Raw genomic sequence first — 22,264 nt, 5'->3', positions numbered from 1 at the left:
CAGCTCAGGTCATGATTTCAGGTTTTTGAGTTTAAGCCCTGCACTGGGCTCTGCGCTGGCAGGGTGGAGACTGCTTGGGATTCAATCTCTCCTTCTCTCTGCCCCACCCCTGCGCTCTCTCTCTAAATAAACACACTTTAAAAAAAGAAAAAAAAAAAAGGAAAGAATAACTATAGAACCTAAATCATATAAATATGTTCATGTAAGTAAATTCTTGTTTAATGGGCAGATCAGGAGAAAACATATACCCAAAACATTTCAATGTGACTAAAATGGATACTAATTAAAAAACAATTAACATGAATTACATTAATTCACATCGGTAAGGCTTTTTTTTTTGAGGAATAATCAGATTATTTAACATACCTCATTTAAGTACTTCCCTGCGAAAAAGGTCTGATAACCACAAACTGATCTGAGAATTGCTGGGAACGTATTTGGTTCTTGCATCTTCTGCCAAGACTTACTACTGCAGTTTCCCTCCAAAGTGTTGTTCACAACGTGATGGTTATGTGGGTACTTCCCTGTCAAGATGCTGGCTCTGCTCGGGCAGCAGAGAGCACTTGGCACATACTACAAAGGGAACAGAAGCAAAAAACCCAGTTACACAGGAAAGATGGATTTCTCATCATTTCTAAAGAGAATAAAGAAAGCTACTCAATACTCTAACTTTGAATTTCTAGTTTCCCATGGAATAGAGGGTGGTTTTTTTTGTTGTTGTTGTTTTAAAACACATGACACACTTCAGAGCTGCTTTAAGTTACATAGTGGAGACAGTAAATCAGATAATGCAGACCAAGAAAACAAATTTATGTTGCAACTGGATTCTTTCTGCAGAAAAACAGTGGTTCTAATCTCATCTGCCAAAGGCATATTTACATGGTTGGAGCTAGGTCTTAACCAAAGATAAAAAATACCACTTGAATCTAATGTGAACCTGTACCTCCCAGCTACTTTTCAGTATATCTGTAGTTTTATATACTTCCTGTATCACTGAAGACACTGGACATAGTTTTTCTACTCTAATTGTATTTCTATTAGTTTCTATCATCAATAAATTTAGCCCATTCTACCTGATAATTGTATAGGCCTTAGTACACATCACCAAGCCACTTTAGAGAGTAATACTAGTTTATACTAGCAACAGCAGGGAAGGAATGCTCATTCAAGCACACCCTTGTCAAAATTACATATTATCCCTTTTAAATACTTAGCATTTCTCTGGCCTTTCAAATTGGATTTGGCATTTTTAAATACTGGCGAGGATGAACATTCTCCACATACATACTGACCAACTCTGTTTATGTGGACGATTTGTTCACGTGCTTTGTACATTTTTTCCTCCTGGGGCATCAGCTTCTTGTTACATAAAAATTTGAGTTGAGGAAGGATTCAATCACATTACAAGCTGGCCACTTTTCACTTCTGCTTTTTAATTTTGTTATAGATATTTGTCTTCTGTAATTTTTACATTGGCAACCCTTGGATTCCTTTCCCATCTTTGTTTGCTGACCTATTTTTTGGCCGATGTCACATTGTAACTTCATATTTCATTTTATTATCTAGAAGAGGAATTTCTTCCTTTAAGAAATTACCTTGATTGTTCTAACCTACTTATAATTCCAGATAAATCTGGAATCACATTATTCGGCCTAAAAAAAATTGTGTTGGGATTCGGATCAGAATAAACTAATCTTGTGTCTTCCCACCGAAAATGAGGGGTGTATCTACGTATTAAATATCTTTGTTAACTCACTCACAAAGTTCTGTACCTTTATTTATATAGGTCTTAACTATTACTGGCCACCACCAGCTATTCCTAGATACTGGTATATGAATGGGATCTTTTCTCTCTCCTCCTTGGTACTTCTCCTCTAACTGGTTATATGGAAGAAAAATTATTTTTATTTTTTCATTTATACTTTACTAAACTCTATTAATTTAAAAAGTTTTCCAACAGTTCCAGGTTTTCTAGGTAAAAAATCCAAAAAAGTGGAATTAACAATTTTGTCTTTTCCAGTTTTCCAATTAATTCTGCAAGATGCCAACGACTAGACAGGTCAGAACGGCATTAAGTGGCAAGTAGTACACCCTTGTCTCATTCCTGACAGCAATGCCCTGAGTCTTTCACCTCAACTGTAAAGTGTGGTATGCTACTTGTTCGAAATACTCCTCATAGGAAGGATGCATTTATCAGTGTAATAAACTACCAGGAAAGGATGCTAAAATTTCAGAGGACTTTCAAACATCTATTAAGATGAACATCACATTTTTCATCTTTCAACTAACGGTCTTGTTGGTGGACAGTGTAATAACCCCCACTCTGTGGTACTTCCTATGAGTCGGGTGCTGACAGAAGTGCTTGCTTTACATGTACTAACTCATTTAACATCACAAAGACCCTGAGATAGGTTTCAGTACCCTTATTTACAAATGGGGAAGCCAAGGGCCAGAACCTTGCCCAAGGTCTCAGTTAGAAAACAGGCAGAGATGGCATTCAAACTAGGTGATCCAGCTCTAGACTCTGTGCTCTTAAGCCCAACACTATCCTGGTGTTTAATGGATTTCCTGTTAAGCTAGACTACTACTTATTTGGTTATGTGCATGGTTCCTGAATTTTGATTTTATTATGGACTTTTATATCTATGTTTATATATACATATATGCTTATGTTTTACATATACACATAGGTGAATATACATACACACACAGATGTTAGCTTGGTTTGGTTGCTATTATCTTTCTCAGGTTTGATTATCCAGGTTAACTGGACTTCGTAATGTGGCTGGCGAGCATTTAACACAAAGCAATTTACGCAGCATGAATGTTACAGGATTCTTAAGATCCATTTTCAAACTTCAAACAGTAAGGGTTTTAAAATGAAATTCTTTAGTTCTGAGCTACAGACCAAACTGGCTTAGAAAATACCTACAATTAATGTTGAATTAGTAAAAAGTAATGCTTCAATTAAAAGAATTTAAGTCACATTAAATAAGGTTCTCCCTTTAAATCAGGCATCTAACTAGGAATAAAACCATGTAGATTACACTAGATTTCCCAAAAGAGAGTGTTTCTTCTTAGAACATGAAAAAAAAGTCTCACAAATCTAAATTCAAAACTTACAGCACTGGAGAAGGTCATCCCCATTTCTCCAATGAGAGCCTTGGTTTTTTTTAGTGGTGTCTGCAAAGTAAATAATTACCTGTTAAACCATTTCCTCCAATAAACAAAAACACTCAGACCAAAACTCATGTTTTTGCATCTTACTCGCAATGATCGGCTCCATCAGACACTAAGAAACCACCAGAAGATTCCTGTGTGATTCTTGAGATGAACCAAACAGGTTCAGTTATGTCCCCTGCAAAAGGGTCCTAATGCTTGCAGGAAGGGAAAGTTCACAGCTGACAGCATTATCCCAACAATGCTGATTTCAAGGTGATGAAATTTCAGTGTTCTCATTCATTACCAGCCCCCTTCCAAGATAGATAGGGCAGATCTCCATTAATTCACCTTTAGAAGCAGGCTGTGGGATAGGATATAAAAGGAGCCTTCCACCCTTTAAAAGAGAAATAACACGTAGGTTCTAAAAGCCAGATAAAGCCCTGAGGCCCAGAAGAGGACTCAAATATCACACATTCAGTGGTGGAGCCCAAGTAAGGACTTGAACTAGGTGGCAAATGGTAGAGACAACAGTTAATCTCAAATCCTAGAATGAGGATAAAAGTAGGTCATTTAAATACAAATAAATGGAACACTAACAATCTTTATTCGGATTCCAGACAAAAGGAAAAGACAACTGAAGAGGCTCCATTTAGTTGTATTATATGAATCAGTTTATGATTTTGAAGTACTTTTTAAATGTAAGACCATATTCTGTGCATTTTTAAGTATATTAATGTGTAATAATTTCTTAATCTAAATATGTTAACAAGGGTCTTGTTTACAATGCTGTACTAATCACTCTTTCCCGCTGATTTAGATAGATAGTAAAAAAATCTAAGGAACCCATAAGCTCAAAAGGATGAGAATCCTAACTTATTCAAGAAGACTTTCATAATTTCACGAGTAGATCCATAATTGATTCCCAGGAAATGTTATAGGTATGTAAGGTCTTCACTAATCTTCAGAGGCAACGTCACCCATTATGGTCTCCCACAGAACATCACTGGGTGTTACCTTTAGGTAAAGAATACTGGGCTGAATGAAACGCGGGTTTGATGAAAAATCTGCATTATGATGACACAGGGAGGGGAAATGAGAATACAAAGTGGGGAAAAGGACTATGTGAGTTGATTACATGGGACTTAATCCTCAAACTGTCTGGTAAACATGCAAAGCTACTGAAAAGTATCTGATTGATAGTGAAGACTATACTGTGTGATTTTATTTTATTTTTTTTGGGAGACAGTGCACATGTGTGCGTACAGCAGAGGGGCAGAGATAGGAGAATCCCAAGTAGGCTCCACACCCAGCACAGAGCCTGACACAGGACTTGACCTCACAACCTGAGTTGAAATCGAATCAGATGCTTAACTAACTGAGCCACCCACGTGCCCCTACACTGTGTGACTATAGCCTACTTCTCAAAACACTTAACATGTGTCAGGCTCTGATCTAGGCAATGACGGATAAAAGACAGAAGGTCCTTGCCCTCATAACCTTTGTGCTCGGGGACTTAAACTAACAGGTAAACAATCATTTTTCGCAGTGAAAAGCGCTGCGAGCAGAATATATCAGGATGATGTGCTTACAGCTGGTGGGAGGAAAAGGGGAAACTACTTTAGATGGGTGGTCAGGAGAAGCCTCGTTCAGCAGGTAACTTTGGTACTCAGCGTCACATGACAAGGAGGTCAGCCAGGCAAAGATCCAGAAGGTGTTTCCAGGCTGAGTGAATAGCAAGGATGTGGGCTGCCAGAGAAGGAAAGAGGCACACGTGAGGAATGGAAAGAAGGCGAATGTGGCAGAAGCAGCACAGCAAGTGAAGGAGACTGTGATGTTAGACAAGGTCAAAGCATCAGGCGAGTGCCAGCGGATGATGCAGGGCTGCACAGGAACACAGATTCTAGTGGAAGAGATTTATATTAATGACCATAATTTTTATACTGCTAACACCAGTACAGTGATAACCATAATCTGTGCTCAATCAAACAAAGCGGTTTTTTTTTTAATTTTTTTTTTTTTTTTTTTTGAAAGAGAGAGTGTGAGCAGGGAGGGGCAGAGAGACTGAGAAAGAATCCCAAGCAGGTTCTGTAGAGTCACCACACAGCCCCATGCGGGGCTCGAACTCACAAACTGGTATCATTACCTGACCTGAAATCAAGAGTCAGATACTTAACTAAGCCACCCAGGTGCCCCAAACAAATCCTAAACAAGAAACCACACTGTATTGAAGATGTGCGTCCATGCTAATCTGAATACTAAAATAGAACCTTAAAATGTAAGAAAAGACAGCTGGAAGGCTGGTCAATACTTATTTTCGGATGTACTGGATGTACAATACTTTTTTAATGTTTATTCATTTTTGAGAGAGAGAGGGAGAGAGAGAGAGAGAAGCACAAGCGGGAGAGGGGCAGAGACAGAGAGGGAGACACAGAATCCAAAAAGGCTCCAGGGTCTGAGCTGTCAGCATAGAGCCTGATGCGGGGCTCGAACTCAGGAACAGTGAGATAATGACCTGAACCTAAGTCGGATGCTCAATCCACTGAGTCACCCAGGTGCCCCGGATGTACAACACGGTTTAAGCAGCAGCCAATCTTATGCCGGTATATGGGTAAATGTGTTATACTTTAACTCATCCAAAGCAAATCCCTTCCATAAAAATCCCAAGGAGTCATTTACTTTCTTGGTTCCTGTGTATAGCTGCTCTGAAATAAAGGTTTAACAATTCTAAAAAATCTGTGGCTGATTTTTCTTTAAACAACCACTTTTTAATTTTTTTTTTTTAAGGTTTTTTTTAATTTATTTCTAGAGAGAGAGAGAGCGTGAGCAGGGGAGGGTCAGAGAGAGAGGGAGTCACAGACTGAAACAGGCTCCAGGCTCTGAGCTGGCAGTCAGCACAGAGCCCGACGCGGGGCTCGAACCCACGAACCATGAGATCATGAACTAAGCGAAAGTTGGACGCTTAACTGACTAAGCCACCCAGGCGCCCCTAAACAACCACTTTTAAAGACCACTTTGCTTCAAACACGTGACGTTGTCTCCTACATTCATCATGGCTCCTTCCTTGATTTCTTTGAAGTGCTGACCAAGTGTCACCTTTTCTAGAGTGAGTGATTTTAAAAAGAGTAACCTGTGCTTCTATGAAGAACAGTGTGTCCATCACAGTATAAGAACAGCCAAGTAAAATCAAGAAATACGAACTGTTCCCTAAGCAAAAAACCCAAAGTCCCACAGATGACACCTGTAAAAAAATACAGTGAAATGTTACAGATGATGCAGAAAAGATGATTTCAAAGATGACTGAAAGATTCTACGTGAAACAACAATCACACAGGTGCTATAATCTTTGACCTGAGCTAGTCTCGTGGACTGGACTACTGTTTATTTTGTCAACTGTGGCAGCAATTCATAATCGTTTTTGGGTCAGAGACCTCACTCTGTCCACAGAATACAGCGAATTTCATGGAAATTAAGGATTTCCGTGACCCCAGTGGTGTCCCTCAGTATCATCTAAAGCATCTCTTATCTGTGGTATAAGTGTCTATGCTGATGTGGGTATGTCGAAGGGCATCTGGTAAGTCACGATTATCACAGTGTTCTAGAATAGGAGAAAAATAGGGCTCTGAGATAATACACCAGATTTTGCCCCTTTTTAGCTATAAGCTATATGAACTTTGGCCAAGTTACTTAACCCCCTCTCAGTTTTAGTTTCCTCTTATTTAAGGAAAGGACAACACCTACAGTAGAGGATTCCTATAATGATTAAAACACAAGTTTAATACTTCACACTCTAACTGGCTCCCGGTAGATTTTCAAATGCTGCTACTGTCTTAGGGCTTTCCCTTCAAGTCCTGTTTGACAACCAGTGGTAGAATATCCTGAAAAAAAGCTACAAGAGAACCCAGAATACCCCACGGAGTTGGAAGTACTAAATTTGTCTTGTGCCCTCCACTCAATTTTGGCTTGTCTCTCTAGTATAGACACCTATAAAAAGAATCTGCTACTGGTTTAAAGAAGCAAATACAATGAACACAATTGAGTTCACAATTGAAGAGAACTCAAATATATACAGACCATATCTGTGGTCCCTAAGAATTAAGACACTCAATTTTGAACACCTTACATTTCAGTGGTAAAGTTTTGTTTTCAAAAGAGATGTGAAAGCTCGACTTTTTAATTGTTTTAGTCACTACACTATTACTAATTGTTGACAGAGACGGCTTGCTGTTTTTAGACAAAACATTTAAAAATTTTTCTTAAATATTTATTTTGAGAGAGAGAGAGAATGTGCACGCAAACACACAAGAGCGTGTATGAGAAGGGCAGAGAGAGAGAGAGAGAGAGAGGGAGAAAGTGAATCCAAAGCAGGCTCAGCGCTGATAGCACAGAACCTGATATTGGGGCTGGATCTCAAGAAATGTGAGACCGTGACGTGACCCCAAATCAAGATTCAGACGCTTAACCAACTGAGCCACCCAGGTGCCCCTAGATAAAATACTTTTCAAGGCTACAAAAAACTTTTTTTAAAGGGAATTTTGTGAGGACGGTAAGAGCAGTGGTTGGAATGAAAAGAACAAAGTAAATTCCAGGAGGGCAATTAAGTCAAGACTCTTCAATGTCAATGTGACTGAGTGGAAACTAAAAGGCAATGAGGCACATGTGGCAGAAAGAAGTGTAGAAGTCAAAATGCAAGTATCTTAAACATCAACTAGGAAAGATTCTCATAGTCACGAATGCAGCCCTGGGTAAGAAATAACATCTTAATTCATAACCCAGAAATACACATATAGATCTGTGAACCTTTGCCACACAGGCCACACCGACATTTTCTATTCTACTTTATTCCACAGGAAAGTAAAAATGCTGGTAGCTACTCACTAAACTGATTTCACAACTCACTTATGGGTTGCAGTCAGCAGTCCGAAGGACAGTGAGGTAGGGAGTTCCCACACAGTGTAAGTTAGGAACCTCTTGCCTGAAGTGTTCTCATAGTCTCAGCATTTAGCTGAAAGCAAAAAGAGAACTGAAAGGAAGAAAGAAATAAAGCAGATCTTAAAAATAAATAAATAAGAGAAATGCCATACCCAGGATCAGAGCACTCATCAGGATTCTGCCCTCAGCGCCTTGGGAAAGCCACTCTCTGGGGCCTCTAATGACTAGGGGTCTGGGTGAATGCTCCTGAAGGTCGTAAATTCCAGATCTCTAAGTTACAGAAGCAAGATTAACTCTGGGAAGAACGAAGTCTTGTGACAAAACGCATTTAAAATGGAACACGGACAGGAGTAGCCAATGCATCAGCCAGGTGTTCAATTAAGCTAATTGAATTTTCTTGATTCCTGTGAGGCAAAAGGCACCCTGAGCAGTTCGACCACCTACCTACCAGATTAGTTCATCTCAGCATTTGTTTTAGAAATAAATATCAGGCGCAGACATTGTACACAGGGACAAATACAGAGGTGGCCTAGGTCCTTCACAGAGAGGGCTCTGATCCTCTAAACCAAAAGAAGAGCAATAAAAGTTTGTGTGCTTTTGGCCAGCACCTGCTCCGGGTTGGTTCAGCCCGTCCCTAACTGGCGTCCACAGGTTTATTTTGAGCTATAAACGCGAAGCCCGCAGCACTAAGGTCCAGACTAGAAGCTCCGTGCGGTGCGTGCAGGTGTCTACTCAACGAGACGCGAGAGAGACGCGGGAGAAAGAGGAAGTAGAGTCCTGCGGCCCCGAAACTCGCGTAAGGGGGTCTGGCGTGGCAGAAGCAAACCTATCCCGGGGGAAGGGAGCCAGGGGAGGGAACTGGGGTGGGGACGGCGAAAGACGACAAGGAACCGGGGGGTCAGCCCGGGAGATGGAGGGGCGGGGCAGAAATAGAAGAGTTACCATGCCGCCGAGCACTTCGTCCTGGTCGTCGGTGAGGAGCAGCACCACATTGGGCCTCCGAGAGCCCGCCGCCACCCCAGGGACCCCCAGGCAGCTGCCCAGCAGCAGCAGCAGCGCTGGGCTGCAGGAAGGCAGGTGACGGGGGTTGTCCCGCCGGGGCCCACTTGGGGCCAGAGGCAGGAGCCACATGGCGGACAAGGCGCCGGTGTGGCCCCGGGACCGAGTGGAGGGACGCGCAGGTGTCTGAAGGGCAAGAGGCGGAGGACCCGCAGGAAGAAAGGGATTGCACGGATAAGGGCCCGGGCTGGGGTCAGGCGTTTTCTCCCCTAGCACGATCACGTGAGCCGGGACCAGGAGGCGGAGCACGCCGAGCAGTCACGTGAAGAGAGACCCGGTGCGACTGCGGCCGGAAGGGGAGGGAGGACGGACCAGCCGGCCGGAAACCGGAAGTGGGTTTAGGGCGACGGAAAACAGGTTCGAGAGCGGGTGCTGCTCTTGCTGCATTCTCAGGCTGGGGTTGGGTTTTCGGGAGACGTGGATCTGAATGGTTGGTGGAAGGTTTAAAATGGAGAAAAGATAAGATCAAACGGAGGAGAGAATCAGCTCCCAGGAGGCGATTAAGAGAAGGGAGGAATGTACCTACCAGGTAGTAAGATTAGCTGGTGGGCGAAGTCGGCTCTATCATATTTAATCTCCGAGTCAGGAGACACTTACTGAGGGCCTTATATCTAATCATTTCTATTTTTCTCTATCACTCACCTACTAAATTTGGAGCTGGATTCCAAGTTAGCTTTCTTTATTTCAAGCCTCAGCTGATAACATGATTTCTAACAGGCAGACGATTTAGGGATATCCTGACAGCCTAATATTCCTTAGCGAGTTTTTGAATATTTACCCTAGTATTCCTTGGTGAATTTTCGAAAGCCCTCTTAGAAGATGTTGAAGGATATGCACATTGAACAAAAACAAAACCCCAGAAACATGGTCACCCAACCACATTAAGTAATGTTTAGGGGGGAAAAATTCCGTGAAATGAGGGCTCTAAATATTTCTGTGGTAGCTCTAGAACAGCTTTATCTCAAGTCCCTGCTGAAGTCTATAAAAACAGAATTACCCCTGGAGAGGTGAAGGGTCAAGGCTTATTTCCAACTCTGAACAACAACCTGTGTCTCCTGGCTCCTAACAAAGTGTGTTTTCACTAAGCTGGACCATCGCACGAAAAGTGTTTTAAAACTCGTGAAAGCACTATGCTATTATGAGGTAAAAACAATTGTGGAAGTACTTTGAAATGTCAACGTGTACAACTATAAGGCTTATGCAAGAGGAAGTGTTGCTTTTTTTTCTTTTAAATAGATTTAAGGGAGGCAAGAGAATCTTTACAAAATGAAGTCAAGCTCCACTGCAAGAAAAATAATGCTGGGAATCTGGTGAGAGTAATTCCCAGATGGCCATGGAACTGGGTAACAGCCTCAAACTGGGCTCATTTTGCAAACTGGTGCAATAACTCCTGGGAAATCAAGATTTCCAGGAAGACTTCTGGCACGGAAAAAAAGAACCTGTTTTCAGGTCCCAAACTGTAAGATTGTATCGCTGTTCTTAGTTCAATTTTAGATTATAAACTGTTTGATGGTAGAGATTTTATGATTAGGTGCCAACTTTATTCTAGATGCTAGGCATCTGGAACTTGCAGTCTAGTTGCAGAGAGATAAAGTCTAATAATCACAGAAGTGTATTACAAATGAGACATTCTGTGAAGGAAAAGTAAAAAGTGCAATGAGCATTTAAGGAGGTGGGGGGCTGACCGAATTTTTGATACGCTAAGGAAGTAAACTTTCAGTGGCCATGTGAAGTTTAAATAGGGGATGATTTGTTAATGGAATAGTGGGGTGGTAGAACATCTCCAAGGCACAGTACAGCATGTGCAAAGGTCCTGAGGTGGTGCATTCAAAGAACTAAAAGATGCCAGTGTAGTTGGAGCAGAGGGAGAGGAGAGGAGTAGACAGGACCCAGATGCTATGTAAAGGATTTTGGTCTTCAGCCTAAAGCTGATGGGAAATCACTGGAAGAGTAGGAGAGAAAAAATATCATATGTAAATTTTATAAGATCCTTTATGCTGGTATACAGATTAGAAGAGGACAAAGATGGATAAATGTAGAACAATTCGGTGGAGAGAGATGATGATAACAGGAACAAATCCAGGTTTTGTGGGCCATGAAACTTATATGTATACAATTTGGCACGGGTGTCTCCTTAAAAAGAATAATAATTACAAATACAAAATTAGGTGCAAAGTGATTATTTAGACTAAGAAAAAAATACCCGTATTATTGATTTTTAAAGTTGAAAAATACTGCAAATTACAAATACAAAAATTTTAAACATAATATTTTTATTAAAAATTTTTAATGTTTATGTGTGTGTGTGTGTGTGTGTGTGTGTGTGTGAAAGAGGGGGGTGGGGAGGGCACAGAGAGATGGAGACACAGAATCGGAAGCAGGCTCCAGGCTCTGAGCTATCAGCACAGAGCCCGACGTGAGGCTTGAACTCACAGACTGTGCGATTATGACCTGATCTGAGGTCAGACACTTAACTGACTGAGCCACCCAGGTACCCCAATAAGTCACTCTTTAAAATGTTATTTTTTCCTAGACCTTAAGCAAAAATGGATCAAACACAGCTATTATTTGAAAAATTCCCACTAAACTTTCTTTATGACAACACTACTTTTTATCATGACTTTGAAGTAAAAATATCTTTCACTTACATTTTTGATAACCTTAAGACCTCCTTCTCTGACCATAATGCGGTAACAGGGCCATAAACAATGAGGAAACAGGACAAAATACATGTTTTCACACCATGGACAATGGGCAGTGCAGGACTCTGATCCATGTGTGAGAAGGAAACAATTGACCCCTTTCAGCCTGGAGCCACATTCTGAACCAGGGAGCCAGAGCGAGGACTCCGTATACAATGAAGATGAGTTGAGGGGACAGATTAAGTTTGGGGGAGGCTGAGGTACTTGGAAGTTGTGAGGCAAAGTTGCAAAGAGAAGGAAAAGCTCCATCAATCTGCACAGATACCCCTTTGAGGTATTGTTGAGTACTAAGATGTGCATGTGTAGGGTGAAGGCATCATAAGATAGGCAATGAATAACCAAAGAGATGTATGAATTTTCGGAGGAAATATTTGAGATTCAATCATCCAGAAGAGTTTTCCTTGATCACTGGGGGGTATTCAGCAGAGAACTCGAAAAAGTCATACCTTAGTAGTGTGGCCACTTTCACCATGAGTGGAAAGTATTGTACACCTGCAATGACAAACTTTAAATACAAGTCTCAAAACATCAAGCTGATCTGCAAGAAACTTAACTTGTCTGCCAGAAGAAGGACACACATCCTTAAAAATAAAACTACAAAATCTAGATACTGAACAATACGAAATTCATAATATCCTGCATCCAATAAAAATAAATTACTACACAGGATCCCAAATAGGAAAATGTGACCCATAACCAGGGAAAAATCAGTCAATAGAAACATAATAAATGACACAGATGAAGGAATTAACAGGTCAGGGATTTTAGAAGCTCTCTTACAATGATATGCCATAGTCTCTACAGATCTAGACGTCTGGGCATCCTGCAGAATGTCATATCTGTCCATCGCACCGATGACACACTGAATAGGCGGGACGAACAAGAGGCAGCTCACATGCTGCAATCTCCGATAGGACGTGTGTGCCCCGGAGAGTGGGAGATGGACTCTGAAAATTCAGGCACTTTTTCCTTCAGGATTTGTAGGGATTGCAGGGGTGCAGGGGGTCAGGTCATTGTCTCCAAAGTAAGAGACAATGCATCTTGTCTTTTATTATTACAAAGAAGGAAGCACAGTGCTCATTCTACCTTTGTGTGTTCGGTATGCAACCTCTTCTACCTAGGAATTCTGCCTCAGCTGTATACTGAGTGGCACAGAAGGCCACCAGTGTTGAGTGGGGCCTGGAGTAGAAAAGCAAGCTAGAGCAGACAGGGCTGGCTACATAATCTGTGGGGCCCAGTGTGAGTAATAATGCAGAAAAAAGGTGCACTAAATGTACTAAGGTATAAAGCCTTTCATTTAAAAAAAATATTGTATTACTGGGGTGCCTGGGTGGCTCAGTTGGTCAAGTTTCCGACCCTTGATTTCAGTTCAGGTCATAATCTCATGGTTCATGGGTTTGAGGCCTGCTTCGGGCTCCTCACTGATAGCAAGAGGCCTGCTTGGGATTCTCTCTCTCTCTCTCTCTCTCTCCCTCTCAATCTCTCTGCTCCTCCCCCACTCACGTGAGCACACGATATCTCTCACTCTCTCAAAATAAGTAAACTTTATTAAAAAAATGTATTACTAACAAAATGCAATGGGGGGTTATAGTGATACATAAATAACACCATAATCTTACCAAATGCAATTAATTTTTTGGTGTTATAATTTATACATCCAATAAATGGTATTTTATTAACATAATATCTTGACTGCTAATATGATTTTTCTGCTTGCTTTCCTGCAAATTCATTTCTTAGGACTTCAAAATGTATACTTGTAGCAACTTCATTTTCTTTTTTTTTTTTTTAATTTATTATTTCTAGGAGAGAGAGAGAGAGACAGCGTGAGCAGGGGAGGGTCAGAGAGAGAGGGAGTCACAGACTGAAACAGGCTCCAGGCTCTGAGCTGGCAGTCAGCACAGAGCCCGACGCGGGGCTCGAACCCACGAACCGCGAGATCATGACCTAAGCGAAAGTCGGACACTTAACCGACTAAGCCACCCAGGCGCCCCAACTTCATTTTCTTTTTAAAAAAATTTTTTTATAGTTTATTTTTGAGACAGAGAGAGACAGAGCATGAGTGGGGGAGGGGCAGAGAGAGGGAGACACAGAATCTAAAACAGGCTCCAGGCTCTGAGCTGTCAGCACAGAGCCAGATGTGGGGCTCAAAACCCACGAACCATGAGATCTGACCTGAGCTGAAGTCGGACGCTTAACCGACTGAGCCACCCAGGTGCCCCAGCAACTTCATTTTCATTCAATATAATTGAAAGCAGTGTCTGTTGCTCTTAGCAAATAAATGCAAGATTGCAAATAATTGTTAATAAGTTTTAATTTTAAGGAGGCTCTTTCTTCCAACATAACTATTACTGAAGCTATTAAGAGTATTACATAGGCTGTATAACAAAGGGTTAAATTTTTGATAGATTATTTCAAAATAGAAATTTTAGCATATGTGGAACTGATGATTCTTGTGGAATAATTTTTCTAAAAACATTTAAATCTTCTTATAGATCAGTTTTATTTAGATATGAATTTAATTCTAAAGGTAAGTAAAAAATTATTGTAATTTTGGAGTTGTAAAATTCTCACTGGTATAATAGTTACACTGTAATGTTTCCTTTGACATTTCCTATAACTTGTGGAGGGTGTATAAGAAACCTCCAGCAGCATCAGACTTTAACAAATTTTTTTAATGTTTTATTTTATTTTTTTGAGAGACAGAAAGAGAGCACAACCAGGGGAGGGACGGAGACAGAGTGGGGGGACACAGAATCAAAAGCAGGCTCCAGGCTCTGAGCTTTAAGCACAGAGCCCGATGCGGGGCTTGAACCCCACGAGCTTGACCCCATGAGCTGTGAGACCCCATGACCTGAGCTGAAGTCAGACTCTTCACCGACTGAGCCACCCAGGCACTCCAGCTTCAAACTTTTATATACAGCAATTCAAGGTGCCTGTCTACCATCACAGCATCTTCAATTACACGGAAAAGTTAATTTTTTAAATTCCTTTCATCGTGAATAATTGGTTCATCTGGACTTTCACATGAAAATGGTGTTATTTTCCATTTAGAAGCTTGTGGGTATTTGCTTTGCCATGTTACGGAAGTTTTTTAAACTCTCTGAAGAATTCTAAACTCTGATAATTCTAATAATTCTCTGATTTGTTTTATTACAATGTTCACATGTGTGCTTTTATTTCATAATAATTTACTGACAAGATGTATTGCCTGAAAGCGAGTAGTTCCCATGCTAGCTCTCAAAGATTGGTACAAATGTCACAAAGATGGGATCTGGGGAGCAGAAGGGGGTCCCCACAGCAGGTCCCAGCACTGGCCTCGTGTAGAGCCTCTTCCCCTTCCCATTGCTGTTGCCACTCTGCTGCTTCTCCACTGTTCTCTCCGCTGTGGCTGCCACTCATTTGGCCTCTGGTCTTTTCTGGCCACTCTGGGTCCCCGAGACTCCCCACACTGCCCTGAGTCATGCACATATGACAATTGCTTCGTGTCTGGCTGCTGCTCCCTGTATCCTCTGCCTGGTTTATCTCTTCTGCGTATGCAAGTAGCATGGACTTTATTTTCTTTTTTTTTTNGTGTCTGTTTTTGTGCCAATACCATACTGTCTTGATGACGACAGCTTTGTAGTAGAGGCTAAAGTCTGGGATGGTGATACCTCCCGTTTTGGTTTTATTTTTCAGTATTACTTTGGCTATTCGGGGTCTTTTGTGGTTCCATACAAATTTTTGGATCCATGGACTTTATTTTCAAAACACAAGCTCAAAGATAGAATTGTTAGTCATTTCAAAATAGTGACCACAAAGCATCAAGCCTCGTGTGGACACCCTCTGCAAATGATGCTCCGTGCAACTACAGGGTTCACATCTTAAAGTCTGTCCCGGTGGCAGACCCAGCCTCTGACACAAGTGAGCCTTTTGTTTGGGCCATATGCTCTGTCACACGCTATGATATTCTGGATGTCAGTGATGAGAAAAGATGCAATGTGGAACAAGCCCCAGCGGGGAAATGTTATCTACAGCAGAATTACGCATCTTTTGAAAAATAACTTCTGGTGTACTGAGCCTTCATAGAGATGGGACTCTTGGCTGTGAGACACCAGATGACCATGCTTCCTGTACTGTCCACTGTGACTTGGGTCCTCTTGGATCTACCAAGTCGAAGTTGGTTAGGATCAGCAGCAATTTTACACAGATGAAATATTACCTCTTGAATCAAGCATGAGCAAGACTAGAGGGAATAAACAAGTGCATGAATAGGTAGCCCAGACTCTCATATCACTCAGCATGGCTACTGGAGTACCCCTCTCTCATCTCACACCTCAGTACTGTATGACCAGGCAAAGGAGGAGGAGAAAGCCTGAGCTTGGTTTATAGATAGAACAGCTTGGTATATTGATGCAAGGTGGAAATGGACGGCGGGTTGCAGCTTCTCTTGGGGCGGGCCTTGAACGACAATGGTAAGAGAAAACCATCAACCTAATGGGCAGGGCTTTGGCTGGTGCACTTGACCATCCAGGTCGTGTGGCAAGGGAAGTGGTCTGATGTTAGAATATATATATGCATTCATCGGTAGTGGTGAGTGGCCTTGGCTGGTCCCGTCTTGGTTATGGAGGGAAAATGACTGGAAGATTGCAGATTGGGAGGCCTGAGGTAGAGGCAGAAGTGCTGGAGGCCCACTCTAGTCAGTCCAGGGGTCCCTGAAGGATGGACGGTGTTGGCGAGAGTGAGAGAGCCCTGAGAGTCTTTCTGACAGCAGGCAGGCATCTCCGCATTGTCAGTTTTGGTGTCTTTATTTATAGGTCAAACGATAACATGGCATCAGAAAAAGGAATTTTTACAATGGAAAACTCTAAGATAAGATGCTTTGAAAAGTGTACAAAAACAGGTAGGTTTTTTGGAAATATTGTTGCACAATTACCCCAATCATAGTGAAGTTGAGTAAATCTTAACAACTAAGGAGATAACAGGATGTTCTTAGTGAAAAACAGGGTGACACATATTTGTTCTAAGTTAATAACGCTAGGATTAGGACATAGGTTAAGTTGTATATAGATAGGCTAGGAGTCATTCTATCTTGCTCACAAGAGGATGAATGTTTTTGAGCCGGTTAAAATGCTGTTTGGAAACTTTTTTGACTTGATGCTGAATGTGTAAACACCAGGGAGGCCCTAAATGTGTTAGCCTTTGTTTTTGGGTTTATGTTTTAGCTACTCTTATCTATCCTCATCCTAGCCGCCAGTGTTAGGGAGGATGTTTGTGGAAAGTAGGCCTTGGGGAAGGGACTGCCATACATCACCAGTTAGAAGAAGGTGTAAGTATTAACTTAAGTTCCGCCCTTATCTGTTCCTTAACTCTAAATTAGGCTCTTGGTCTCAGGGCCAGGCTCAATTGTAACTCTTGTGTTCTTAACCCCCTTTATTATCTAAGTCTTGGATCTACAAAGCCCATAGAAAGAGCCTTTTGACAATCATCCACAGTGCTTTCATCTAAAATCTCTTTTGAAGAGGCAGGAATAAGCTTTTCCTTATGAGGTATCTATGTGGGGAATATCCGTCTGATCTGGAATATTGGAAGGCCTGGTCAATACCAGCAGACTCATTTCCAACATGAGCCAGTAGTAGCCGAAGGAGATACCAGTTTTCTTCTTTTTTTTTAAGTTTTTTTTTTAATGTTTTATTTATTTCTTAGGAGAGAGAGAGAGAGACAGCGTGAGCAGGGGAGGGTCAGAGAGAGAGAGAGTCACAGACTGAAACAGGCTCCAGGCTCTGAGCTGGCAGTCAGCACAGAGCCCGATGCGGGGCTCGAACCCGTGAACCGCGAGATCATGACCTAAGGGAAAGTCGGACGCTTAACCGACTAAGCCACCCAGGCGCCCCAAGGAGATGCCAGTTTTCATTTCTCACGGCAGGAGCTGTGCAAACGCTGCTATTTCCTCGCTGTGACTGCCATCCAGCGAGGCTGGTTTGGCTCCCAGCACAAAAGCATGGATGTTCAGTAATAAGCACAAAGTATGAAGATCTTTGTGTGACATGTTTATGCTCACCAGAAGCATTCACCATGGAAGAGGCTAAACAACAAGTTATACAAAATGGCTTAGTCATTTTAGGTTAGCCACCCTTTGGCAGTGGCCACCTAAATGCTGGCATGGTAGGCAACTCACACTCAAAGAATGTCACATGATTACAGGTAGGCTATCAGAAGTTTGGCTCCCAGCTGCCATGCATTGAGCAATCACAGGTTTTTACTATTACAAAGAAAAAGTTATATTTTGTCACTCTGAGATCTAGTGTAACAATCGTTAATTAAGCAGTAAGATTAAGTCTTCAGCGTTCCTCTTAGCACTCAAATTTTATGACTTAAATGTCATTCATAATTAATAGCCCTTATTTATTTTTAAATGTTTATTTCTGAGAGAGAGAGAGCAAGCATGCAGGGGAGGTGCAGAGAGAGAAGAGGACAAAGGATCTGAAATGGGTTCTGTGCAGACAGGAGAGAGGCCGACACAGGGCTTGAACCCTTGAATGGGGTTAAAATCTCGAACCGTGAGATCATGACCTGAGCCGAAATCTGACGCTCAACCAACTGAGCCACTCAGGCTCCCCTAATGGCCCTTATTTATTGACTGACTACTATGTAATACTATGCATTTCTTAAGGTCTATCTAAGGCTTGATGGTTTTTAAAAAGTACCAAAATCCATTTTTAACCTGGCATCCCAGCTTTTTGGATTGAAGAGTCTTCTGCATGTCTAGTTATTAAACTGAAAATAGAAATTATTGTAGTCCAAGAATATAAATAAATTGTAATCTGCAAAAATAAAGAGCAAAAATGAGCCTCCATGACCAGACCAGCCATGACCTTTTGAATTTCTCTTATGCCTGGGAATGAGCAATCCCTGAAGGATTAAAGTAAAAGATTAAATGCTAGGTATTAGAAATTATCTAATTTCTAATTATCAGATATTATGCCATTCTGAGCATAATCAAAGCCTTCATCACAGTAATTCATTATTTATGTGTGTGTCTGAACATGCTGAAAAAATTATTAAATTATCAAAAATGTTGAGAGTCTTATTAAGGTAGTTTTTAAAATTTTAATTACTTTTAACGTTTATTCATTTTTGATAGAGACAAAATGCAAACAGGGGAGGGGCAGAGACAGAGGGAGACCCAGAATCCGAAGCAGGCTTCAGGCTCTGAGTTGTCAGTACAAAGCCCCACGCGGAGCTCAAACCCAGGAGCCCTGAGTTCATGACCTGAGCTGAAGTCAGATCTTAACTGACTAAGCCACCCAGGAGCCCCTTGTTAAGGTAGTTTTAAGTGATGGGTATCAAAAGGTTATTGGCAAGACCTTGATGCCTGTTTGGAAATAATTTAAATGTTCACAGCTTGTAGTTTGCACACTAGATTTACATAAACTGTATTCTATAAATTGTAGTAAATTGTACTCAGGGGTTTCTTAGCTCCTTGTAAATATAATGCATCACTAGACCTTATATCGGGTATAAAATAATTAGCATAATTATTTAAATATTAAAACTAAGTTTCCAAAAATGTTAAAATACTGATTATTATCAGTAGCATAATTAACCATAGTAAATTTAATTTTAGCTATTACCTTTACTCATGATCAGCTTGAAATCATATTCTGTGAGACCAGTCGTTCTCTCTTACCTTCAGTTAGAAGGCTTCAGAGCTTCAGGGAGCTCACCCGGGGACTTCCAGTCACCAGGCAGCAGTAATATAAAGTCCAAAAATGGGCTGCTGCATGATAACACCACTTCTAAGACTCTTTTTAATGAGAATCTCTTTTCTTAGGAAAGCAGGTAATTGGTTGGTCTTTTGTCTAGTTTGATGAGCATACATCCATGAACAAAATTAGACAAAAATTCCTGCCTTCAGGAGCTTACATTTTATTGGCAGAAGACAGATAACAAAATAAATCAATAAGTGATATGGTATGTCGGAAGATGGAGCATATTATGGAAAAAAGAGAATGAGGAGGGGGAATAAGGGAATACTAGAGGGTGGGGAGCCACAGTTTCAAATGGAATGGTTAGACCCACTAAAGATGACATTTAAGCAGAGACTTGACCTTGGTGAGGTAAGAGTCATGTGGATATCTGGGGGGATGATCATTCCAACAAGTGCAAGGATATTGAATCTATTTTTCCTTGTTAGCTTTTATTTTGCCAATTTCCTCTCCTTGTGTGATTTGGTACTGATGGGAAATAAGAAATAATTTTGAAGTTCTAATTAATTTAGAAACGTTGACTATCAATGACCTATTGTGTTTACTGGTCCCTTCCCCATCCCCTTGAGCTCTCTTTGTGTTTCTTCATCCATAGGTCCTGATACAGATACCCAAAGTGAGGTGCTGAAGACTCGTAAGCACATTTCTTACTGGATGGAGATAGAGAAAGGGTTGGGGAGTCAAATAAGAAAAGAGATCTAATTTCATTGTTTCCTGCTTGTTGCAGTTTGGCATAGGAAAGAAATCTCCAAACTAAGCATCTGACTCTTGATTTTGGCTCAGAGGGTCATGATCTCACTGTTGGTGAGATTAAGCCCTTCCTCGGGCTCTGTGATGACAACCTAAAACCTGCTTAGGATTCTCTCTCTCCCTATGTCTCTGCCCCTCCCCTGCTCACCCTCTATCTCTCTTTCTCTCAAAAATAAACATTAAAAACAAAATTTTTAAAAAGCTCAAAAGACAAAACAAAATAATTTCATTTTTCTATTTAATACACTTTAAAGTTAAATGGATATAGTAGTAAACACAGTTGTAAAACCGTAAAATGATATTTCTAGTCTTTTTTCAAATTCTGGATACCTAAGGATAAAAGTTGTTAAACTCTTGCTTTTCTTATAGTAACTCCACATTTCAAAAAGGGTCCTATGGCTCTCATTCTGTGTTTACAAGTATTGTGGTGGTGGTGCCAGGAGACCTCAGGTTTCTACCTGTAGGGTCAGACTCTATTCTGAAAGTGCCATGAAAAGTAACAAGTGTGCTGAACAAACATGAAGCACCTCCATTGTTCACTAAGTGCTTTGTTACTTTTAGAAATATGACAAATATTTAATAGCACTAGGACTTAGACAAATACATACTCATCCATAATGAAAATCCATAATGGATTCCATAATGGAACATGTATTCATCCATAATGAAAGCCAGACACGTGAAGCTTTAAAGGAAGTCTGCTTTATTCTTTGTGAATGGGCAGTTACTTAGTTTCTCTGTGCCTCAGCTCCCTCATCTGAAAAGGGAGGATATACATATAGCACTTACTTTTTAAACAATGGTGAGGGATGTTAGTTTGTTAGACTTATTCTTTTTTTAATGTTTTATTTATTTCTAGGAGAGAGAGAGCGAGACAGCGTGAGCAGGGGAGGGTCAGAGAGAGAGGGAGTCACAGACTGAAACAGGCTCCAGGCTCTGAGCTGCCAGTCAGCACAGAGCCCGACGCGGGGCTCGAACCCACGAACCGCGAGATCATGACCTAAGCGAAAGTCGGACGCTTAACCGACTAAGCCACCCAGGCGCCCCTTGTTAGACTTATTCTTGTGGTCATTCAGACATATACTCAAATATCAAAGCGATCTGTTGGACACCTGAAACTAACTTAGTTTTCAATTATCCCTCAAAAGACCCCACAATATTTACCTGCTTTGTAGGGTTAAAGTGAGAATTAAATGGGATAGCTCGTGCAAAGAACTAAGAACAGGATTTGGCCCATAAAAAAGTCGTCAGAAAGTTGAGACCCGTTATTAAATTCACAACAATATATACCGTGGAGGGGCAACTCAGGGTTCTTCCCCTGAGGTCGAATGTAAAGATACGACTCTCAGAATATCACGGTAAACTTGATTTCACTGTCAGAATCAGCCATGTCAGTTTATTGGTTCGGTCATCTCACGCACATTTATTAAAACCCTCATTCTCTGTTAGGTTTTGAGCCTGGGAATTAGTTGATCTTAATCTAGCACTTTATTTTTCACTGAAGGATAAACGTTCACAGGGTTATTAAATCTCCAGCATAGGCCAAGTCTTCAGAAAGGTTATTGTCAGAAACTAAGAGCGCCTTGAAAGGCGCCCAGCTCAGGTGGGAAGGGCTGGGCATGGTGCCTGGAGTATGCGAAGAGGGGAGCTCCCGGCCTCGGCCTATTGACTGGCGTTTAGAGCTCCCCCCGGCACGGTTTCTAGCTGGTGGCTGACTAGGATGCAAGAGTTGCCCTCTTTTTAAGTTAAATCACGTGCTTAAAAGTTGAGGTGGGGGCGGCCAGAACGCCCTTCCCCGTGTGGCTGAAGGCTTCATCGCGGTGCGTTCTGGCCACATCGTCCCCCTGGGCGCGGATCAGAGAGCGTCCCCAGGAAACGTGGGGCCTGGCCTGCCGCAGGTGTCCCCAGGTGCTC

The 22,264-nt window shown here is 41.4% G+C and overlaps 1 protein-coding gene across 1 annotated transcript in view; it reads right to left on the bottom strand.

Moving 5' to 3' along the window:
* The window catches only part of GNS (glucosamine (N-acetyl)-6-sulfatase), a 52,821-nt gene extending 43,446 nt beyond the window's left edge, over positions 1 to 9,375 (bottom strand). Inside the window, exons 1-3 of the mRNA XM_077775272.1 lie at positions 9,034 to 9,375; positions 3,124 to 3,183; positions 367 to 573 (exon numbers count right to left, since the gene is read on the bottom strand). Of these exons, the coding sequence (XP_077631398.1) occupies positions 367 to 573; positions 3,124 to 3,183; positions 9,034 to 9,222 (456 nt within the window). The 5' untranslated portion in view covers positions 9,223 to 9,375. The remainder of the gene's footprint in view (positions 1 to 366; positions 574 to 3,123; positions 3,184 to 9,033) is intronic.
* Between the last annotated feature and the right edge of the window lie 12,889 nt (positions 9,376 to 22,264).

The sequence above is a fragment of the Crocuta crocuta genome, unplaced genomic scaffold (assembly GCF_008692635.1).
Source record: "Crocuta crocuta isolate KB4526 unplaced genomic scaffold, BGI_CrCroc_1.0 scaffold97, whole genome shotgun sequence".
Taxonomy (NCBI): Eukaryota; Metazoa; Chordata; class Mammalia; order Carnivora; family Hyaenidae; genus Crocuta; species Crocuta crocuta.
Note: the sequence above shows the minus strand (reverse complement) of the source record. Positions and strands in the feature narration are given on the sequence as shown.